This window comes from Dipodomys ordii, unplaced genomic scaffold (genome assembly GCF_000151885.1).
Source record: "Dipodomys ordii isolate 6190 unplaced genomic scaffold, Dord_2.0 Scaffold11, whole genome shotgun sequence".
In the NCBI taxonomy this organism is placed as follows: Eukaryota; Metazoa; Chordata; class Mammalia; order Rodentia; family Heteromyidae; genus Dipodomys; species Dipodomys ordii.
The window spans coordinates 9578010-9599320 of NW_012267227.1; the positions used below are offsets into that span (position 1 = coordinate 9578010).

The 21311-nt window shown below is 38.0% G+C and overlaps 1 protein-coding gene across 1 annotated transcript in view; it reads left to right on the top strand.

Moving 5' to 3' along the window:
* Positions 1-21311, top strand: part of Wdr72 (WD repeat domain 72) — a 116648-nt gene that overhangs the window by 44353 nt on the left and 50984 nt on the right. The window contains exons 12-13 of the mRNA XM_013009952.1: positions 1618-1838; positions 5827-6022. Of these exons, the coding sequence (XP_012865406.1) occupies positions 1618-1838; positions 5827-6022 (417 nt within the window). The remainder of the gene's footprint in view (positions 1-1617; positions 1839-5826; positions 6023-21311) is intronic.

Here is a 21311-nt window from a genome sequence, read left to right on the forward strand (position 1 = left end):
TCTCTCTCTCTCTCTCACACACCCTTTTCCTACTAAAGTGTCCATTATTTCTTTAAGCTTACTTTCGCTACTTAGTGAATGCTACCATTGCTCATGATTCAGTGATTGAAGTAGAGGACTAAATGGCAATGAGCTGAAGAGAGGTAATGTACCAGTATATAGCTAAATGGTTGCTTTAAAAGTGAAATAAAGAAAACCCAAGCATTTATTTAAGTTTAGGTGATGTACCCTAATACCCCCAAAACAAGCAGAAACATGCCTCTGATTTTAGCATCTGGATTAGTGCTCATTATGAGTTCCTGGGAAATAGAAAGCAACGATGTACCTGATGGACTAGAAGTAACAGAAATAAAGAATTTATGGTATTCATTATGATCTTCTCCAGTTTCAAGGAGGTTAATGTTGAAGGCAGAAGTGGTTAGTGGGAAGAGAAATAACTTATCAGTAATCCTGTTTTTTAGTATAGATATAGTTTGAAATGCCTATGCATCGAGTAAGTGCTAAGTCAGGGGCTGAGAAATGATTTATTCCACTGGACAGTCTCCTTGAAAGAAAGATGACAATTGTCCTGATCTTTCAATGCAGCATTTGTGGTTAACAGGGGAAAGGCTGTTTGTCCATGATAAAAGCATCTAGTCAGTGATTGACCCAGAAATAAAAGGCAGATTTGTTTCACAGCAAACTTATGCTCTTAAACTTTAAGGCTGATTTTTGACACTTGAAATGAAGTGAGTTAACGTACCTGAGTCTCTGATACATTATCTGTAAAACAAGCAGGTACAGCTAGGTACTCGCTAATGACTTTCATGGACACATATTCCTTGAAACTTTTCTTAGGTTTTATACTTGATTGGTTGAATTAAAGAATGATAGAAATAATATTAGGCTATTTGGTAGAGGAAAAGGAAATGAATTAGCTACTCTTTTTAGAATAGTGTTTGTTGTTTTTGTGACACGTGAGTTGCTAACTTACATCTTAGAGAATTAGTAGACTTACACAACTGACTTAAGTGCTTTATCAGAAGCAAGATAGAGCTTCTGATGAGGTCTTTGCCTGTTCAGATAGCCTGAGGGTTGTTTACTCATTTTCTAAGTGTTTGCTAATACTAAAAATAGATCAAAGAAAGCCAGGCACTGTGGTTCACACTGGTAATCCTAGCTACTTGGGAGGCTGAGATCTGGAGGATTATGAAATAAGGGCTACTGTTGCAAAACAATGTCTTTTCCAACCCTCCCCCCTTTAACCAATAGCTATTGTGTTTGTACATACCTGTCATCTTAGCTATATGGAGGCTAAGAACAGGAGGAACACAATTCCAGGCAAACTTGAGTAGCAAAGTCTGAAAGACAGTCTCAGCAGAAGAAGCTATGTGTGGTAGCATGCACTTGGCATCCTGGTTCCAATCGGATACAAAAAAATGGGAGGATAATGGTCTAAATACAATCCTTAACAGGAACTTCACAAATAACCAGTGCATGTAAGGGCTGGAGGCATAGCTCAACAGTAGAGCCCCTGCCAAATAAGCACAGGCCATGTGTTCAAATGAAAAATCAGAAAATATGATTAGTTCTTGAACTAAAATAACTTCGTGCTATTTTGTTTGATTATTTTTTCAGACTCTCTCTCTAATAAAGTTCTTAAAGGGCATCACCAAAGTGTTACTTCATTGCTTTACCTACATAGTGTCTCTTCAAAATTAGACCAAAGTTGGATGGTGTCTGGGGACCAAGGTTCATGTGTCATATTGTGGGATATCTTTACTGAAGAAATATTGCATACGTTCTCTTTGGAAGCTGGTCCAGTAACAAGTCTTTCAATGTCACCAGAAAACTTCAGAGTAAGTTAAAATAATTAAAACATGACAAAATATTAAAAGAACATCAAGGGAACATAATGCATATACTTATGGGAAAATTTTTTCTATATATCCATATATAATGGGATTTTTCCTTTCTAATCATTTTATATACATTTTAATTTATTATGTTACACAATTTTATTGCAAAGCAAATATGTAACCAATTCTCGCTTCCCCAAAGCCACTTAATTATTTCTCTGAGTACCTACCCTTTTTTTCTCTCTAGCTCTAATATGAGATTTTAAAAAATAAAAGTAGGGCTGGGAAGGTGGCTAAGTGGTAGAGTGCTTGCCTTGCATGCATGAGGCCCTGGGTTCGATTCCTCAGCACCACATAAGCAAAAAGAAAAAAGCCGGAAGTGGCGCTGTAGCTCAAGTGGTAGAGTACTAGCTTTGAGCTGAAGAGCTGAGGGACAGCGCCCAGGCCCAGAGTTCAAGCCCCACGACCGGACCCCCCCCCAAAAAAAAGAAGGTACCACAAAAAAATGAATAAACAAACACATCTTTTAAAAAATAAATAATACAAATTTGCAGTTAAACAATGGTTGGAAACCATAAATTTAGTTTTTCTTCAATAATTTTTTAAATACTGATATTTATGTTTTTCCCTATGTGGATTTTTATTTGCTTATTTCTTTTAGAACATAGTTTTGTTATTATTAGGTGAAGTTCAGAGGGGTTACCATTTCATAAGTCATGTAATGAGTACATTTCTTTTTTTGGACAACATATCCCTTCCTTTACTTTCCCCCAGTTTTATCCTCCTGTCCCTGTGCTTCTTTCTCTTTTTTTTCATGTAATTTACTTTTAATTACCTAAATTCTTATGGCCACATAATTTGCAAATTATCTCCCCTACTTGAAACCTTTTCTCTAAGAAGTTGGCAAAAAGCAGGACTATCAATCACATATACACAGTAATTCCACAATTTTGTGTTTCTGAACAGTGGCTTAAAGACAAACCTAAAATAACAGGCTATCTTAGTAAAGAATTCAAAAATAAAGTTGGTTTTGTATCTATCTTGGTCCCTTTTAAAAGCATCTGACTTATAGATCAACTATAAAATGTAGTAAGTGTTAAATATTCTTTATTGGACAATTTTACATAAGCCATACTAAAATGCCTTTCAGTAAGTAAAAGACAGACTTCAAAGACATGGAAATCTAATTAAATTGGCATAGTCAAAACCAAAAAAACAGACATTGCTTCCTCATCTTCAACCATTGCCTTTAACAGATTAATGATCATAAATTGAAGTAGGCGAATCTTGCTTGGTTCTGAGATAGTGAAGGGATTTCTCCAGTATTTAAAGATGCTCTCAAAATTAGCTATATAAATCTGAATCCAAACCCAATCTTTGACAGATTTGGAGATGGTATCCTGCTGAAAAATTGAACTTTACTAAGTCCACTTATATCACAGAAAGGGAAAACAATGACAGAATTTTTAAAGATCATATTTATTTAAGCACAAGACAGTTTTACTTAAATCAGGATTGTACAAAAATATTCTGTCAGCCATTTATGATCTAAATTCTGATGTTAGAGATCAGTTGAATTATGGTACATATTAAAAAGCCATGGGACATTTGTTTTACAATAAATAAGGCAGTAGTTATTATACATTGTAGCTTTTTTGAATATAAGCTATCAAATCTGCCCTTTTTCCCTTCTTATTGCCAGAGAAGATCATTTTTGTTCCAGGGATGTACTTTTTGGGTGTGTCATCTCCCCAGGTAATGCCTTTGTCCCTTCTTGTTGGCATCTGCCTAAGAGAATCTAGCTGCTTGACCTGTCTTCAGACCAAACAGACCATTAGGCCCAGTCTAGTACTTGCTTTTCAACAGTGTGGCACTGGGCACACTTCTGAACAAAAATCTTCTTTCTCAACCTCACCCATTTTAAATTCGCTCTTTCGTCGCTAGCACTGGAAAGATAACAGCTCCAAAGCCAAGGACATGCCGGCCCTAGCCTATGTACCACTATGGGTATAACTGCACTCCCTGTGCTTATTTCTTTAATAAATATTGAACTTCAACAAATTCATGAGTACCAACCTATCTAGAGTTGAGCCACATGAAACAGGTTTAGTTATAATTTTCTCATGAAGTCAAGTTAGGTTCATCTTCCATAAAGCTTATGAAAATATATACTAAAGAAAATATATACTGTGTTTTTGTAGTAAGATATAAGGAAAGCAACATTTCAACAATACAAATGATTTTTAATGAAATAATTGTAGGTCAGTGTTTAAAATAGTTTTCATCTGATTTGGAATATCTTGATAATATCTTTTATTCCTGAGTCTTTTTATTTATTTTTTTCTTTCTGCTCCAGGGCAGAAGTCCAAGTCAGTTCCAGTCCTAATCCCTTTTTCTCTTGATTTGATTCTAAGGCTCAGCGCCCATTCAACCCACGTCAAAAGGTACTTGACCGAAAGAATAAAGCAGCAATCCTTTAAGGCAGTCAAGACAGGGCTCAGTGGAACTTGAACTATAAATCCACCAGTGAGGGACCTGTACCCTAGAAGAGTATGCTTTTCTGTGATTACTCCCTTCTCTTGATTCTTCCTATGAATTCTTTCACCTTTTATTTTTCAAATGCTTAGAAAAACAGAATCTGATTGGCCTAGTGTCAGTCCCTGGTGGGGATCCACTCCTGGTCATAAGATTTTTCCCTCCCTCCCTCCCTCCCCTCTTCCTCTCCTTCTCCCCCTCCCTCCTTCTCTCCCCTTCTCTTCCTCTTCTCCCTCTCCCTCCCTCTCCCTTCCTCTCCCTCTGTACCTTCCTCTCTCTCCCTCCCTCTCTCTCCCTCTCCTCCCTTTCTCTCTTTTTCTCCCTCTTTCTCTTCTCTTTCTCTCTCTTTGGTGTGTATGTGTGGACCACAAGAGCTGTACATTTTAGAAGCTGTGGGTTAAGGCAGGAAAGTTAGAAAAAATATGGCATTGTATTTACTCTACAAGTCTAGCTTCCCATGTAATTTTTTTTTCCTCAGGATTTATGTAGTATTTTTAAAAAGAATCTTGGGGGGCAGAAATGTTTCCAAAGCACCAGAGGTGGGAAATAAAGGCCCGGAGAGAATTTCAAGAGCGCTCATCTTTAAATCCAGGAATTGAAATTATGGGTAGGTCAACAACACCCAGCTTAGATAGTCATGGTCCTCAACTGTAGTGAAGGAAACCACATGCTGACTTTTAAAAAATACTTAAAAAATTATTTATTCTTATTGTAAAGGTGATGTACAGATGGGTTACACTTAAATGTCAGATAAAGAATACATTCTTTTTGAACAATGTCACCCCTTCCCTCATTCTCTCCCAGTTAAAATTTCAAGATCATTGTCCTGAGAGCCTATTTTTGGTTCTTGTGTCTTTGAGGCTGTACATTCAGTTGAACTACTGTAGGCTTACCTCTTTTAGATTGTGTCTACACTGAATTTCCTGTTTGGATTAGAATCTGTATAGTTCTGGGAACAGCACCAAATCACATTTTGAGGCTTTCAGTGGAAACTATCATCTCATGATACCCTTGGGCCTAAGCTTGTGTCTACAAATAGCTTCTTTTTGTGGCAACAAATTAGTTCTGGGGTTTATTTTATTCTACATTATTTCCGATGTCTGCCTCACTGCCTGAATTTGCTGAGTGATGATCAAGTCCTTCATTTATCTCCCAAGTAGATCTAGCCAAGAATTTTCCTTTCTACTTCTATCTCTTGACCTTCCTGAGAGGTTGTTGAGTTTAACTCTACTCTGTATTTAAAGGCTCTTCTTAGAGGGCCATGTGAAGAGTTTCTATAGAAATTAGAAATGTCAAAGACAAATAACAAAACCCCCCAAAAGTAGAAATGTCTTATTTTTTTTTTACTTTTTATAAATCGGACTTTAACCAAAGTGACATATTACCAGTCGGGAAATGTTTATTTAGTCATAAACCATCTGATTACTTGGACCTTCCTGTTGTCTTTTCCCAGTTCAGAGATGATCAGATAATCTGCTGTGTGTGCAGTGACCACTCTGTGTCTCTCCTTCACCTGGAGGGGAGAAGCTGCCTCCTTCAAGCCCGGAAACACCTTTTCCCTGTGAGGACAATCAGATGGCACCCTGTGGAAAACTTTTTAATTGTTGGATGTGCAGATGACTCTGTCTACATCTGGGAAATTGAAACAGGTAAAGTGAATTTTTACTCTTGTTTATTCTTTGCATATTTATGATGCACAAGCATTTGGCCAGGTAGAAAGCTCAAGAGATTACATAGGGTTGACTTCATTTCCTTTAATCTTTGCATGGGCTTTATCTATGCCTTCTGGGGTATATATGGAAAATAAAGCACAGAAGCTTAAGTCAGATCCTGATCATCTGATGGTTAGCTGACAGGGCAGTGCAAAGGAATGAACCGGATATTTCTGGAAGCCATAAATAAAAACATAAGTTATCTACTTTAATTATTAACAAGAGAAAAATTTAGTGTCCTACTAGTCTCAAATTATCATTAAATTCTGCCGTCTTCAGCATACTCACTATCTCAGCAACATTTTGAGCTAATTGATCATCAGGAATAATGGAATATAATTAATTAGAAAACTCAAAAAAAGTTGAGTCAGGGAAACAGAAAACTAAGTGGCTCAATTAAACTTTTCATATTGTACCACAGAGAATGGAGAGTTTGAATTGTAATGGTTTTTGTTTAATTTGCTCTACTTGTAAAATTAGAGATTGAGAGGAATGTATTTCAGAAAATTCTGAGGATGTATATCAAATAAGGTGAGGCAAGTAATGAATGGGAGAGAGGGAGGTGAGCTTGGGAGTGTGTTTCATTGAAAGGATTGCATGGTTCTTATTGATTAATCAGTAGTGGTTTTACATTGAGTGTTATAACAAATAGTTCATAACAGTATATTTTAGAGTTATGCCTCATCAAAATAATAACTATTTTCTTTACATTTGACTACCATGTGTTACTGACAATGACTTACACCCTCATCATTTCAAGGGGGCAGCATAGTGTTGTCCTTCATTTGCCAGCTGGTTTTGCTTTAGAGTTTTGATGTCTTTCATGTGTTATGTCATGTGTTTCTCAAATTTTCTAGGAAGGGAAGTATTATTAGCATCTCATTGATGGAGACTTGCAGATCTGTATGTAGATTTTCAGGATTTTGTAGCTCATAATTGGTGAACTCTCGTGGTTCTTTGCACAACAAATCCAAAATTAGGAGAGTTTCAGAAAGTCTTAGGCAGTTTACTTATGAGAGTGGCCATTGAGTTTAGTGGATTAAAATAGGCTTTTAAAGCCAAGATTGCCTGTAGGACCTGCTCATGAAGACAAATATATGACTTTGGGCTAATTATATGATTTCTCTGCATGACAATTTTCTTCTGTGTGAAAAGGGAGTCATAATCCTCTCTGCAAGAGTAAATAAGCTGCTATCCACTAGCTTGTAAATTAAATGAACTACTATCTATAGGCAGTGAGCTCTGTGATTATCATAGAATACAGTAAAGTCTTCTGCTTATGAAGGCCAATTCTGAAGCATCACAGACATGACAAGTGTGCACAGTTGCATGTGTAATTGTGAACACTTTGTCACTGAACATGTATTTCTCACATAATGGAATAAAGTATCTGGTCACAATCAAGTGTTCATGATACTTTCAGGATACCTTTAGGTAATGCAATATTTTATTTATGAAATTCTTGATGTAGGGAATAAAAGAGAGAAACCAACCAACTAGTATTTCTTGAGATTATATTTTCATTTTACATTTAATTTTATTATTATTTCCCTCAAATATGTAATGAAATGTTGTAGACATTTGAAAACTAAAAAGACATAAAATGGGGGAAAACGATCCTATCCTACTACCTAAACATAGTGGTATTAATACTGTGATCTACTTTCTGTCAGACATCATTTTAATGTTAATAAGTAGAATTTTTTTTGCCAGTCAAGGGGCTTAACTTGGGGCCTGGGCACTGTCCCTGAGCTTCTTTAGCTCAAAGTTAGCACTCTCCCACTTGAGCCATAGCACCTTTTCCAGCGTTTTCTGTTTATGTGGTACTGTGGAATCAAACCCAGGGCTTCATGAATGCTAGGCAAGCACTCTACCACTAAGCCACATTCCCAGCCCAGTAAGTAGATTTCTGTATTATATTTCAATCAGTCCTGGCAGGAAACTGCATTCAATTCAGATAGGTCAAATAATGAAATTTCAAAAAAGGAATAGTTATAAGGCTATGAGTAGGCAGACCAAGAGCAAGCAGTGAAGTGTCTAGCACCTAGACCTTGGCAGCATCAGGAAATAATTGTTACCTATAGAGCTGAAACAAAGAGGAGAAAATAAAGTGCTGAAACCCAGCAAGGGCTGATGTTCAGGGAAAGTAGGTTCTCCTAATAAGGTACAAGAAAAGCACTTTTAGCCAGATACACAGGAGAAACAGGCTGTGTTGAAAGATAATGTCTTCACTTCCTTTGAGTCACCTCCATTAATTTAATCCAGGAGTCAGAGGTGAAAGATGTTCAGTTGTGGGCATCAGTTTGTTGTACTTGAGGTAGGACAACTAAAAAGTTAGAAAGAATGGAATGGACAGGGATCACTATAGTGACCATTAAGAACACATCATGGTTTAATTCATGAATCCCCCAGAGCTGGTTTATTGGTAGTGTTTCTTATGAAAAGGTTAGTTTTAGAGCTGCCATGTTAAATGTGTGTATGTCTAGTGTCAAATCTAGAGAATGTTCCAAATGAGACTAGTTATCTCATGTGAACTACATTGATGTTTATTTTATTTTAGGTTTTCTTTTTTTTGGTTCCTGTTCTGGGGCTTGAAATCAAGGTGTGGGTGCCATCCCTTAGCTTTTTCCCCCAAGGCTGGCATTCTACCAGCTGAGCCACTGTGTTACTTCTGGCTTCTTGGTGGTTAATTGGAACTCAAAGTCTCATGGACTTTTCTGCTCTGGCTATCTTGGACCTACAATCCTTAGATTCTGATGCATGAGTCACTAGCACCCGTCTACAATGATGGTTTTTAACAACCTCAGCTCCAACTGAACGTTATGACTGCTGAAAACTGTACTCATGAGTATATTGATGTCTTCATATTGATGACATGCTCTTGCCTAAAGCATTACCTCATTCCTTATAAGTCTGTGTTCTTCCTCTTGGTCTTGTGTCTGGTACTGACTCTTTTTTTAACCAGTTGCCTTTAATCTCTGCAATTCCTCTTTTGCTTATAGTTGAACAAACTATTGTTTTTCCCTTAAGTGGAATTCCATCTGGCTAAGAAGGTTTCATCATACTTGATTTTAATTTTTTATGCATGTAGAAATATCTGAGCTCAGAAGCCTTTTCATTTATATTTCCACAAGGGTAGGGAGAAAAACACCAGCTGAGACTCAAACAGGCTGAAAAGAGCCTAACTGGAATGTGTCTTGTTGACTTATATGACTGGCCCATAAATCAGTGAAAGAATGCATGAACTAACCCCAGCATTGTTGACTTTAGTAGATGGGGTTGAAATGAATTCACATGAACACTGGCCAGTTGTGGTGGCCCTCAGCTCATGACTGTCCAGCTGTACTTGATCCTTTAAAAGTTCTTCTAGGAGTCAGGCACCAATGGCTCACACCTGTAATCCTAACTACTTAGGAGGCTGAGATCTGAGGATTACAGTTCAAAGCCAGCCCGGTCAGGAAAGTCCATGAAACTCTTCAATAAACCACTCAAAAAACCGGAGGTGGTGCTGTGGTACTATAGCTCAAGCATTTGCCTTGAGCTGAAGAGCTGAGGGACAGTGCCCAAGCCCAGAATTCAAGCCCCATGACCGATGGGGGGAAAAAAAAGTTCTTCTAGGATTTCTGGATCCCACTGGGCATGCCCTTCCTCCTTAGGTGTTAAGTCTGTGTATTTTCTACCCCAGTCACTTTTTCCTGGGCCTTTGACTTTTTAAAAAATATTTATTTTATTGTAAAGATGCTGTACAGAGAGGTTACAGTTACATGAGTAAGGTAATGAGTACATTTCCTATCGAGCATTGTTACCTCTTCCTTTGTTTTTCCCTATCGTCTCTTTCCTTTGCCTCTTATGTGTAGTAATAGATATTCTCTCTAGGGTTCAACACTAGCTCCAACTGTGAATGGCCTTAGACTTGTGTTCTATTTATTCAGTATTCTGCCTCCTGAAAGTAAATGATGTGAAAATAGACATCAGATCCCTCAGCCATAGAACCATCCCAGAGCTTGTACAGAAAAAAAAAAAAGTCATCAGTGGGATAAAGGTGGGGAAGGGGAGGGAGATAGGGCACTAGAAAGGAAAAGGAAGAAGACATTGAGCCAGAAATACTAATTTTTATTTGTTCTAAAGTCTTTTTGGGGTATGTGCTGGTCCTGGGGCTTGAACTCAAGGGCTTCTTTTGCTGAAGGTTAACATTCTACCACTGGAGCCACAACATCACTTTTGGTGCTGAATAGTTTATTGGAGATAAGTTTCATGGACTTTTCTGCTCAGGCTTCAAAGTGTGATCCTCAGATCTCAGTCTCCTAAGTAGCTGTGGTCAAAGGAATGAGTCATCAGTGCCCAGCTATGTGCTCAAAGTCTTTGTGGTTGATGTTTGGATATGTATAAGGCTTAGGATCAATTCCTGTGCCACCCCTTCCCTCAGGTGTGGAAGATGCAGTGAGACTTTGTTAGTCTTTCTTAAATACTTTGTTACCACCAATATATACTTTATTCCTGAGACTCTGAAAGAATGCACTTGCATATCTTAGAGCCACTCCTACCTCCGTAGCTTGTTGTATCTTAAAATGGCACAAGGGCTGTCTTTCAGTGACTGGTGTCATCATATGCATGTTGGATAAAGCTTGGGATCCTAGGTGGGCACCTAGGTGGACATGTGCATCTCATGGGAGAGGCGAAGGACTGAAGTTGGCAAGTGTTTGTGCTAACACCAGGGGTCTTCGTCATGGCAGAAAAGACAGGGCTTCCAAGTTGGGAGTGATGCAAGCATCCAGTTTTTCTTATTGATTTCCTGGCTGCCCCATGATATTTAGGCCTGATTAGGAAGGGAGAGAAATTGGAGATGTCATTTTGATTAATATTTGCACTCCCCCAGTGTGTTTGGCACTGACGATGATGGTGGGTAGATCTGTGGACCTCATTTCTATAACACAAAAGGAGTAATGCAATACAGATTTCCCCAATAAAATGCACTGTGAAAATGATTTTCAGCAGAGTACCTTGTCCTTTTCTATATTAAATTTGAAATAATTCTGAGTTCTTTTGTGCTTGCAGAAATAGATTTACATAGAAAAACTTATGAAATGACTTCCTTGTATGCCATGAACTTAATGATTACTGCTGTTGAAGTACTTCTGTCTGTGTTTTGGTGTGTGCCATGTAAACAACTGTATTGTGTTGTAAGAAAATGAAACTTTGTTTGCTTGAAAATAAAAAGATTTTTTTTGATAACATAGTTCAGTAAAACTTTTTCTACACAGGACTGGATAGTAAATATTTTCAGCTTTGTGAGCTGAATGTTTAGTGAACTTTCCCATTGCAGTTCAAGAGAAAATATTAGATAAATACATAAAGAAATAGATAAAGCTGTGTTCCAGTAAATCTTTTTGATAAAAACAAGCAGACTTCCTTATAGGACTCTGAGAATGAAGATGATTCTTCTCCTTTTCTTTCTTTGCCGCAGCTTCTTGAATGCACACACCACCATGTCCAGTAATTATTTTAACAGGAACATTGTTTTCATAACAGCCCATGTTCAAAACAGTTTATAATTTTTAGTACGCCATACCTCCCTGCCATGGTGGAAAGGCAGGATGATGTGGTTATATCCATCTTTGAGGAAATGGACCACAGAGAGGTTTTTAAGTCTGAAAGTCCACAGGCCAGGTGTTTGCCCTTAACAACAGGACAGATGTCTCCTCCTCCCCCTCTGGTGTATTTTCTGTTGTGTCTCACAATAAGAACACCTCCTGCAGATGGAGGCCAGGTCTTTTGAGACTGCCACACAGGGAATTAGATAAGAAAAGCTCTGAGAAGAAAGGAAATGGCTGCCAAGAAGCCTGCTACGAGCTCTTTTGAAGAAGGGTCTCTGGCTATCTCTCAGAGCTTGACTCTTAATTTACACAGAGTTCTAACAGCCCTGGTCATCTGATTTCTCAGATGACAGATTAGAAGCAGCAAATTACAATTGGGAGGCTGTTAGTGGCAGGCACTTCGCTAGCAGAAGGGACAGCTGAGGGAGGAAAGAGAAGGGAAAAGCTATGCATCACTGCTCCAGGCAGTCTTTCTTCAGCTCATAGGAAGAGCTGCCAAAACCTAAGTGCTGAAATGGTTTCTCCTGTTCAGGAAGCACATACATAACTCCACTGCTTCTGTTGGAGAAGAGGTGAGCTTTCTCCTTGCCAGGTACTTCCAGCCTCTGAAAGGTATATTGAAAGATGTTGTATTCAATGGATTTCAGCTCTGGAGAAATCTCAGAAATAGCTTGGGACTTGGAGTTCAGGCTGAAGTCTGACCAGTGAGTGGGTGGAATTCAGGATCCATGTGAATCAATTTTAAATCCTTAAAGTTTCAACTCAGGTAATGTGGGCCATGTGATCTTGAGCAGAAAGCTTTCTAACTATAGCATTGCTTTGAGGATCCAGTCCGTAGTTATGACATCATTTCTGTGGAAAGATATACTCCAGTTATTAACCACTTTATTTTTTTTTAAAAGCCTATTTCAGTAAGGAGTAAGGAGCCCAGTGCCAGTAGCTTACATATGCAGTCCTAGCTACTCTGGAAGATAAGATCTGATGATCATGCCAGACCCAACAATTAACCAGCAAAAAACTAGAAGTAGAGGTATGGCTCAAGTGGTTGAGCACCATTCTTGAGCAAAAAAGCCAAGCAAGAGCTTAAGGCCATAGTTAAAGTCCCAGTTCGGGGACACACACATACACATACCACTACTACCCACCTACCCACCCCCAAGAAAAAAAGAAGGGAAAGAAGAGAGGGAGGGAGAGAAAGAAAAGAAGGAAAGGAAAAATATGGATTAAAGAGTAAGGAAGAGATAACATATTTCAGGGATGTTTTCATCCTGTGTATTACGTTTTTTAACTGTTAATTTAAAAATTTTATTTTATTGTAAAGATACTGCACAGATGGGTTACAGTTGCATGAGAAATGTAATGAGTAGATTTCTTGTTGAGCATTGTTACCCCCTCCTTTATTTTTCTCCTACTATCCCTTCTCTCCCCCACCTCCCCACTCCACCACCAGAAGTTGTAAAGTTCATTTTCAACATAATGTCTTATCACTATCATTGTTGCAATGGGTCATCCTATATCCCTTTTTTAGCATTTTGTTATTCCCCTTTCCCTCCCCAAATTAGACAAGTGTATGTATAAGATGCAGAATACCAAAATGTTTTGTTTTTTAATTTGTGGATTTTTTTTAGATTTTGCAATACTGGGGTTTGAACTCAAGGCCCTGTTTTCTTGCTATATTAATACTTGAGACTTTTATGTTCAGTTATTTTTTCTGTTAGGGTCTTATGCTTTTTACCCAGGGCTGGATTCACACCATGATCCTCTTACCTCCAACTAATGCACGATGGAGTAATTTTATTTTGTTCCTGCAGTTAGTAGTGCTTAGCTAAAAAATATTGAATCTGTGGCGATGGTGTATAAATGAAGCATTCGTTTTTTCCATGAGTTCGAAGCATATGATATAAATTTAAATTTTTTTTCAGAGCTTAAGATAAAATGTGTTTGGTCAACTAATAACTAATAAGCTATATTTTAAGACAATACCTAGTTTAATCAGCTATAGATCTAAGTTTGATTTCATTGTTTGCAAGCAAAGATTATATAGAATTTGCCTAGGACCTGATGTGTATGGTTCATGCCTGTTAGCCTATCTTATTGGGAGGCTGAGACCTGAGGATTGCAGTTTGAGGCCAGCTCAGAGCTCAGGCTAAGGTTGTAGAATTCCAGCCTTATTGAAAAAGCTGAGGGTTAGTTCCCAGAGCCTGAGTTCAAGCTCCAGCACTAGCACAAAACAAGAGATAAAAAATAGAATATATGCAGGGCATAGTTGGGTAGAATTATAGTCATATTTTCTCCAATATGACAGAATCTTGTGGTTAAATTCTTTGTTTGCCATAAGGAAATGTCTCACAAGTTTACCATGTGGAGAAATCACTCTCTAGTCTGTAAGTTCTACTTGGCCACTTTTTCCTGTATTATGTAGTGACTAAAACTGCTATGAATATAAACTAAATTCTTTTTTAAATTCCCCTAGTGACTAAATATATCATTCTGAAGGACAATTTTACTTGGCCCTCTTCAGGGTCACTACTTTCTAGAGGAGGGAGCAGAGTTACATTGCGTTCACTGCTGAGTGTACAACTCGCACCACATGTGTGTTAAAGGTAGGTGCTGGGTATGCAGCATCCTGAAGATAATAGTCTCTCTAGTATGTCATTTTCTGAGAGCCACATTATTTTGCTGGAGAAGATTACAGATGGAACCCTCTTGGGATGATTGTTTTTAGAAAACAAAAATAGGATACATTAAAGTACAATGTGGAATTTTTTTCCTGTATCACCTTTTCCAAGCTCCCTTTTCTTTTATAATAATTATTGATATTACTCAACACATAATTTTAGTTTGCTTCCTATTTTTTAAATCTTCCTGTCTTCCTTGTTGGCCCTCGTTGTCACAACAGCATTACAATTTGCTGTTTGGGTTTGTGTAGTGTTGTGTGTGTGGTATGTACACATGTGTGTATATGTACACAGTTGTGGATATGAACTGTGTTTGAAGTCTGGCAGGTAAATATTTGCACAGTGGCCCAAGTTTAATCTTTTATATAGGAGGCAGTGGACTTAAAGAACATGAGCCTGGAGAGTCAAATTGTTAGTGTTGAATTGTTCTATCATTTCTTGTCTTCACAAGTCAAGTTTTACCTCCTCAAAGAGGAGTTAAATCTCCATAGCAGATAGCATGGAATAAATACTAGCTATTATTTATTATAAAGCCTTTGTAAATTACTAGCCTGTTTATATGGAAGGCTTCATTACCTTTGATTCCTTAACACACAATGCTTATAAAATACACACATGAAAACAACATGTCACATGCTTGCCATAATAAACTAGAGATTTGTACATCAAAACATCCTATTTAGAATATGAAAAATGCTGGTGTCTGTGGCTTATGCTACAGGAGGCTGAGAGGATCACAAGGCCAGTTTTTACTTCAAACTACACTAGACTCTATCTCCAAAATAACCAGCAAAATGCCAGGAGGCATGGCTTAAGTAGTGGAGTGTTAGGTCAGCAAGTTGGCGAATGAATGTGAGGCCCTGAGTGCAGACCCCAGGACTGGGATGGTGGAGGAGATAATGTGAAAAGAGTTTACAGGATGAAAAAATTATTTGCAAGTTACACATCTGTTAATGGCTCAACAGAACTCATACAGAACAACAAAAATCACCCAGTTTCAAAAAGGCCATAGGACTTGATTGTGTATTTCTTCAATGAAAATTTGTAAACATTCACCATGCACAGGAGAGGTTTGTCATCATCAGCCGCCAGAAAAATTCAAATCCAAGTCACAGATTAGATATCACTTTGCATTAACCAGAATGCTTTAATGAAAAAAAATAGAGAGTAGCAAGTGTTGACATTGAGGCAGGAAGTAGAGACACTGGCACATGGCTAGTGGGAACATAAATGCCATCCTAGGAAACAGTGGCATCTCCTCAAAGAACTTAAACATAGGGATGTCACATAGAAACTTGGATACAAATATTTTGCCCTGTGCATAATGCCATAAGGTGGTAACAGTTCAAATGCCCATTGATGGAGAAATGGATAACTTGGTGTGTGTATGTGTGTGTGTGTGTGTGTATATATAACTAGTAGGATATATAATATTTGGTGAAAGATTATGCTATCCTAAAAAGGAAAGAGATACTAGTACCTCTTTCTAGTACCTCTTTCTAGGTACTAGTACATGCTACTGAGATGAAAGTATTGATATCAAACACACAAAATACCACATTGTGTGATTCTTTGTGTAGGAAATAACCCCAAATATAGTCAAATCTACAGAAACAGCATGATTGATAGTTGTCATAATGGGGGTAAGGAAGAGTGAGGAGGGATTATTACGTATGGGCTAATGAAAAAGTTTCAAGAGTAAAGTGAGGTGGTGCCTACATTGCATTGAATGCAGTACATACATCCTGTGTTTTCTAGGAAATGCATGGTATGTAAATTCCATATCAAGGTTAAAAAAATCCACTGGAATTCAGAAAGTATTATAAAGACATTTTTAAGGCAGTAGAAATTCCCAAGTCCCAGCATTTGTAGATAACCGTTACTAAAGGTTGGTATATTCTACTCTCAATGACTTTTATTTTACATAGTGACATTTACAGAGCAATGCCTATATATTTATGTGATGATTTTGACATCATAATGATTGTCTTTCAAAATAATTAATATCCTTTATAAGCCTCCGTGTTTTATTTACATTCCAAATGGAAAGTTTATTGGCTTCCCCAGATGGATGAGGAAAGGTTCATGGTGTAAGTAAGGGCTAAGAGTTCCTGTTAGGCTAATGCCTCAGTTACCCAGTGGGCTCAGTCCAATTGGGAGGGGAAGTCAACACCTGTGTTGTTACTTGGCAGGCTGTCTCCATTTTCCTTCCATAACTTAAAAAAGTTTACCAATGCAACAATAATAAGGCATTTGACCCTGTTTGCAAGCAAATTAAATCTGATCATTAATATTTCAGCACTGTAAGTCTCACAGAATGTATGTTTTTACTTCAGTAGAAATCCTAGTGCTCGTTTTGATACGCACAAGCAGGCAAACTCATCCTTGTTCCATAACATTGTCGTGGCATGGGACTGTAATTCTACCTAGGGAGCAAGAGCTCATTTTAGTGAAATTATCTAAACACAGGAAATTCCAAGGATGGGATAATACAATGTTCTCCATGTGGATATTTTTGCTGTACTATTAATCATTTTCTTTCTTTAAATATTGGATTGCAGCTGGGCCCTGGTGGTTCACACCTGTAATCCTAGCTACTCAGGAGGCTGAGATCTGAGGATCATGGTTCAAAGCCAGCTCGGGCAAGAAAGTCTGAGACTCTTGTCCCCAATAAACTAATAGAATACCTGAAGTGGCACTGTGGCTCAAGTGGTAGAGCACTAACCTTGAGCTGAAGAGCTCAGGGACAGTGCCCAGGTCCAGAGTTTAAGCCCCAAGACTGACAAAAATAAATAAATATTGGCTTGCTTTTCATCAGTCTTTATTACATATAAAATTTGAAGAGTTATGGAATTAAATAATACTAGATACAGAACTACAGAATGATACTTTATATGGACATTATTCTATTTTAAGTACAAATAACTTTTAAATAAAATAATGTAATTAACTTTTTCTACTAAAACACAGAGACAGCCTTCTGTACAAGCATTTTAATTAATGTTACTCAATTCCATCTTGTGGGTGTGCATGTGTGTTCATGTGTGTATGCATGCTATTACTAAGACTTGATCACAGCCTGAGCACTATCCCTCAAGGAGGGCCACTACCATTTGAGCCACAGCTCTACTTCTGGCTTTTTGCCAGTTAATTGGAGGTACTATATGGGTATCACAGACTTTCCTGTCTGGGCTGGCTTCAAATTATGATCCTCAGCTCTCAGGCACAAGCCTGCTATTCCCCATCTTTTAATTAATATATTTATTTACATTACTAGGATTTGAACTCAAGTTCTCCCAAATTCAACTCCACCTTTATTTTTTTTTCTCCTGGTATCTTTAGATACATTAAGTATACATTGTGGTATTTGCAGGATGTCTTTGGAACATTTTGTATGCTCAGAGAAAAAGTAGGAAAATCAATACAATCTCATCTGAATGATAAAAATAAATGCTCTCTGGTCATAAAATCACGTTTGCCAATTAAGTCCCACTTTCTGCTGCCTTTATTGTTTCCTTTGGCTGTTGCTTGCTGTCTACCTGGGTTTTCCTTTGATGGAGAAAGTATGGCTGTGATTGTTTTTAGTGATTCCTATGGTCTGATTCTACTTGAGGCTCTGCTGCTGGCTCTGCTGATGGAGCAGCACATGGGGACTGTTTGTTATATACTGACAGTAGATGTGTAATGGGGTGGGGTGCTTCAACAGCCTTGAGAGAGACATACTTCAGGATGACTGCTTTGCGGCTGCTCCTTAGTAAGGCCCCAAGCATGGTATAGGGACACTTGGAACATTAGTGGATCTCCCAGCTGCAGTGCTGAGTGGAAATAAACCCAAAGGAGCCATCTGCCCTCCCCACGCTGCCTCTTTTCAATTCCCTGGCAACTTTCCAGTAGCCAGCTGCCACAGAAACGATCAGAAAATAGCAAGACTCAGTGGACTGTAATGATTGTTATTCTCCGGGAAAGTAGGTTCTCTGACTTGGCTGAGAGATAAAGGATATTGAATGCACTCGATCCATCTCAGGGTATCAATAACATCCAACTGCTACCATCAACTAACTTACTGTTGGGATTAGATGGGAAAGGTCTTTTGTGTTTCTAGGTATGAACTAGGTGAAAACAAATCTGAAGGTCAGGTTCTTGGCATGGGAGGGATGAGCAGAGAATCTGACTGAGAATGTTGTCAGATTTTATCTTGTGTGCTACAAATAATGTTGGTTATTCATCTCAGATTTATCAATATACCCTAGGTGGAGAATGGCTTAGTGGCTTTCCAGGCCCTTTTCATACGTAAGTGAATCAAATTCTGTTGAGTTAGGTCTATAGCCTGAGAAGACGTGGGTCCTGCTTCTGCTTCAAGTCTCTGGGAAGCATCAGAGCCCTGGAAACATCAATGAGGACCCAAAAGATACTACCTTATAGTTCACCATTGTGAAAATTAATCAAAGGAAATAAACTTTATGCATAAGAGCACAATTGGTCTTTATGAGTTGAACTAAGAAGAAAATTTTAATACAAAGACTTGTTTAAAAAAAACTATTTTGGCTTGAACTCAGGTTCTCTTCCACTTGAGTCATAGCATAGCCTTTTTTTTTCTTTATTTTACAGATAGGGTCTTCACTTTTTGCCCAGGGTTGACTTCCTATCTTAACCTCTCACACAGCTGTGATTACAGATGTGAACTACCACTGCTTGATTTGTCTGTTGAGTTATCCATGTTGATAGCTTGCTTCTTTGGATATCCTTAAACTCTATGATTGACTCCATCTCTGCCTCTTAAATACCTGGGATTGCAGGTGTGCAATACCACATCCTGTCCCAACAATTTTCTTTTCCTCCTCTTCCCTCTCTTCCTCCTCTTCTTCCTTCTCCTCATTCTTTTTAGTTTTTGCAGTATGGAATATTGAACCCAAGGCCTTATACATGCTAGTCAAATTCCACCACTGAGTTACATCCTCAGCAACCTAGCAGTTCAAACAAATAATTATTTGGCTCTGCAGATTTTTCTTTGATCACCAGTTTCTTCTACAAATATCACTGTCTAGTTTGAAAAATCACATTGTTGCATATTCCTTATTTTATACTTTGTTTTAAAGTTCTTATATCCCTTTCTGACCACCATGATAGTTCTCTCAAGATTGATCTGTTTGCAAAGATATCCTTCATCAATGATTTTGAAAAGGAAGTTGTACTTTTCATTTTAAGGACTGAACTTAAAAGAATTTTTAAGAGATTATATAATCTAATAATCACATATGGCACAGAAAATACAGTCAGCCAAAGTGGGGGTTTTAATCATATGACTAAGCATGCCTGTGTAGCATGCTTACAGTCATTATTAAGACTTGTTAAATGCATGCTCTAATGTCCAATGTACAAAACTGAACATCCTACTAACTCATTACAGTCTTTGTGTCTTTGCCAGTGAGGTGAGCTCCAGCCACAGGATGTACATACACCTTGTCACTTACTCTTTCTTAGTCTGTTTCTTTGTGCTTTTCTTCAGTAGGCTTGAAAATACCCAGTTAGTGGCAGATAATGGCAATTTTGATGATGATTACTATATAGGAGAAGCATGAGAAGGCAGCATTTTACATCTTATATATGATGCCTTTGGAAACAATGTTTTCTTGGGATTTTTAAAAAGGACATATTAAAGAATCAGCACCCCTATGCTTGTCTTTATGCATTTACTTATTTCAGAGACAAAAATTAACACATAAAAATGGTGAAAAAAGATCTGAACTGTAAATATTATCTAGAGTAAAAATATGGCCATTATCCTGGTTGCATTGGTTTCTTGCTTCTACATAATAAAAACAAAATTAGTAGCTTGGAACAATATCCCTTTCATATCTGTTTTGTAAGGGAGAAATCCATGTGAAAGCAACTAGGTTCTTTATTTAGGATCTCACAAAGCCAAAAGAAAGTCATGTGGGCTCTTACAGGGAATCTCTGGGGAAGAAGTTACTTCCTTACTCATTGACATCCATAGTAGGATTGACTTCTGTAATAGTTGCAAGTCCTGCTGGCTGAGTCCAGATGTTGCTTTCAGTTCAGAGTGGCCACTCCCTGATTCTTGTTCATGGTCTCCGCTACCTTCAAAGACAGCAGCAGCATATCAAATCTTCCTTATGCTGTTATTCTCCCTGAGTTTCCTTTTCTTCTAACAAATACAACTCTGCTTACAAAGGCCTCAACTGATGAAACTTGACTTGCGTGGATGATCTACTTCTTTTAAGGTCACTTGACTAGAAACCATAATTATACCTGTAAAGTCCAATTTGCCGCGTAACCTGAGGTGCTATCCCCTGATATTCTCAAGGGAAGTAATCTCACTTGAAAGAGAGCCATTTGGGATTATTCTTAGAATTCTACCTATTATGTTGGTGTTTGGGCAGAACAGTCTGTAGAAGATCCCATGGATGAGTGTGAGTCATGAATGAAATGTGAAGAAATGGGTGAACATTTCTGGGTTCCTTGGTGCAGACCTGATAAGGAATTGACTCTAGTGTGGGTATGCTGAACCATGGTGCTTTCAAAAGAAACCTGACATGCTGGCTGGGGCTGTGGTCACCCGTATTTATTTACCGAAGGCAAACAGTTCCCATGAGTTGAGGGAAAGTTGATGTCAGTCAATGCTCCATTCTCCTATCTTCACCCCATTTTCTTCCCCCAAAATAAATTGAAAAGCAGAACTCCCAAGACTGCATCTATCTTCATCCCTTGCCTAGCCCCTTATTTGGAAGACCCTAACTCAATCTTTCTTTTCCTAGTACTCTTCCTCTTTGCAGTGAAAATTCCAGACAAAATAAATTGAAAAGCAGAACTCCCAAGACTGCATCTATCTTCATCCCTTGCTTAGCCCCTTATTTGGAAGACCCTAACTCAATCTTTCTTTTCCTAGTACTCTTCCTCTTTGCAGTGAAAATTCCAGACAAAGCAGTAAGATAA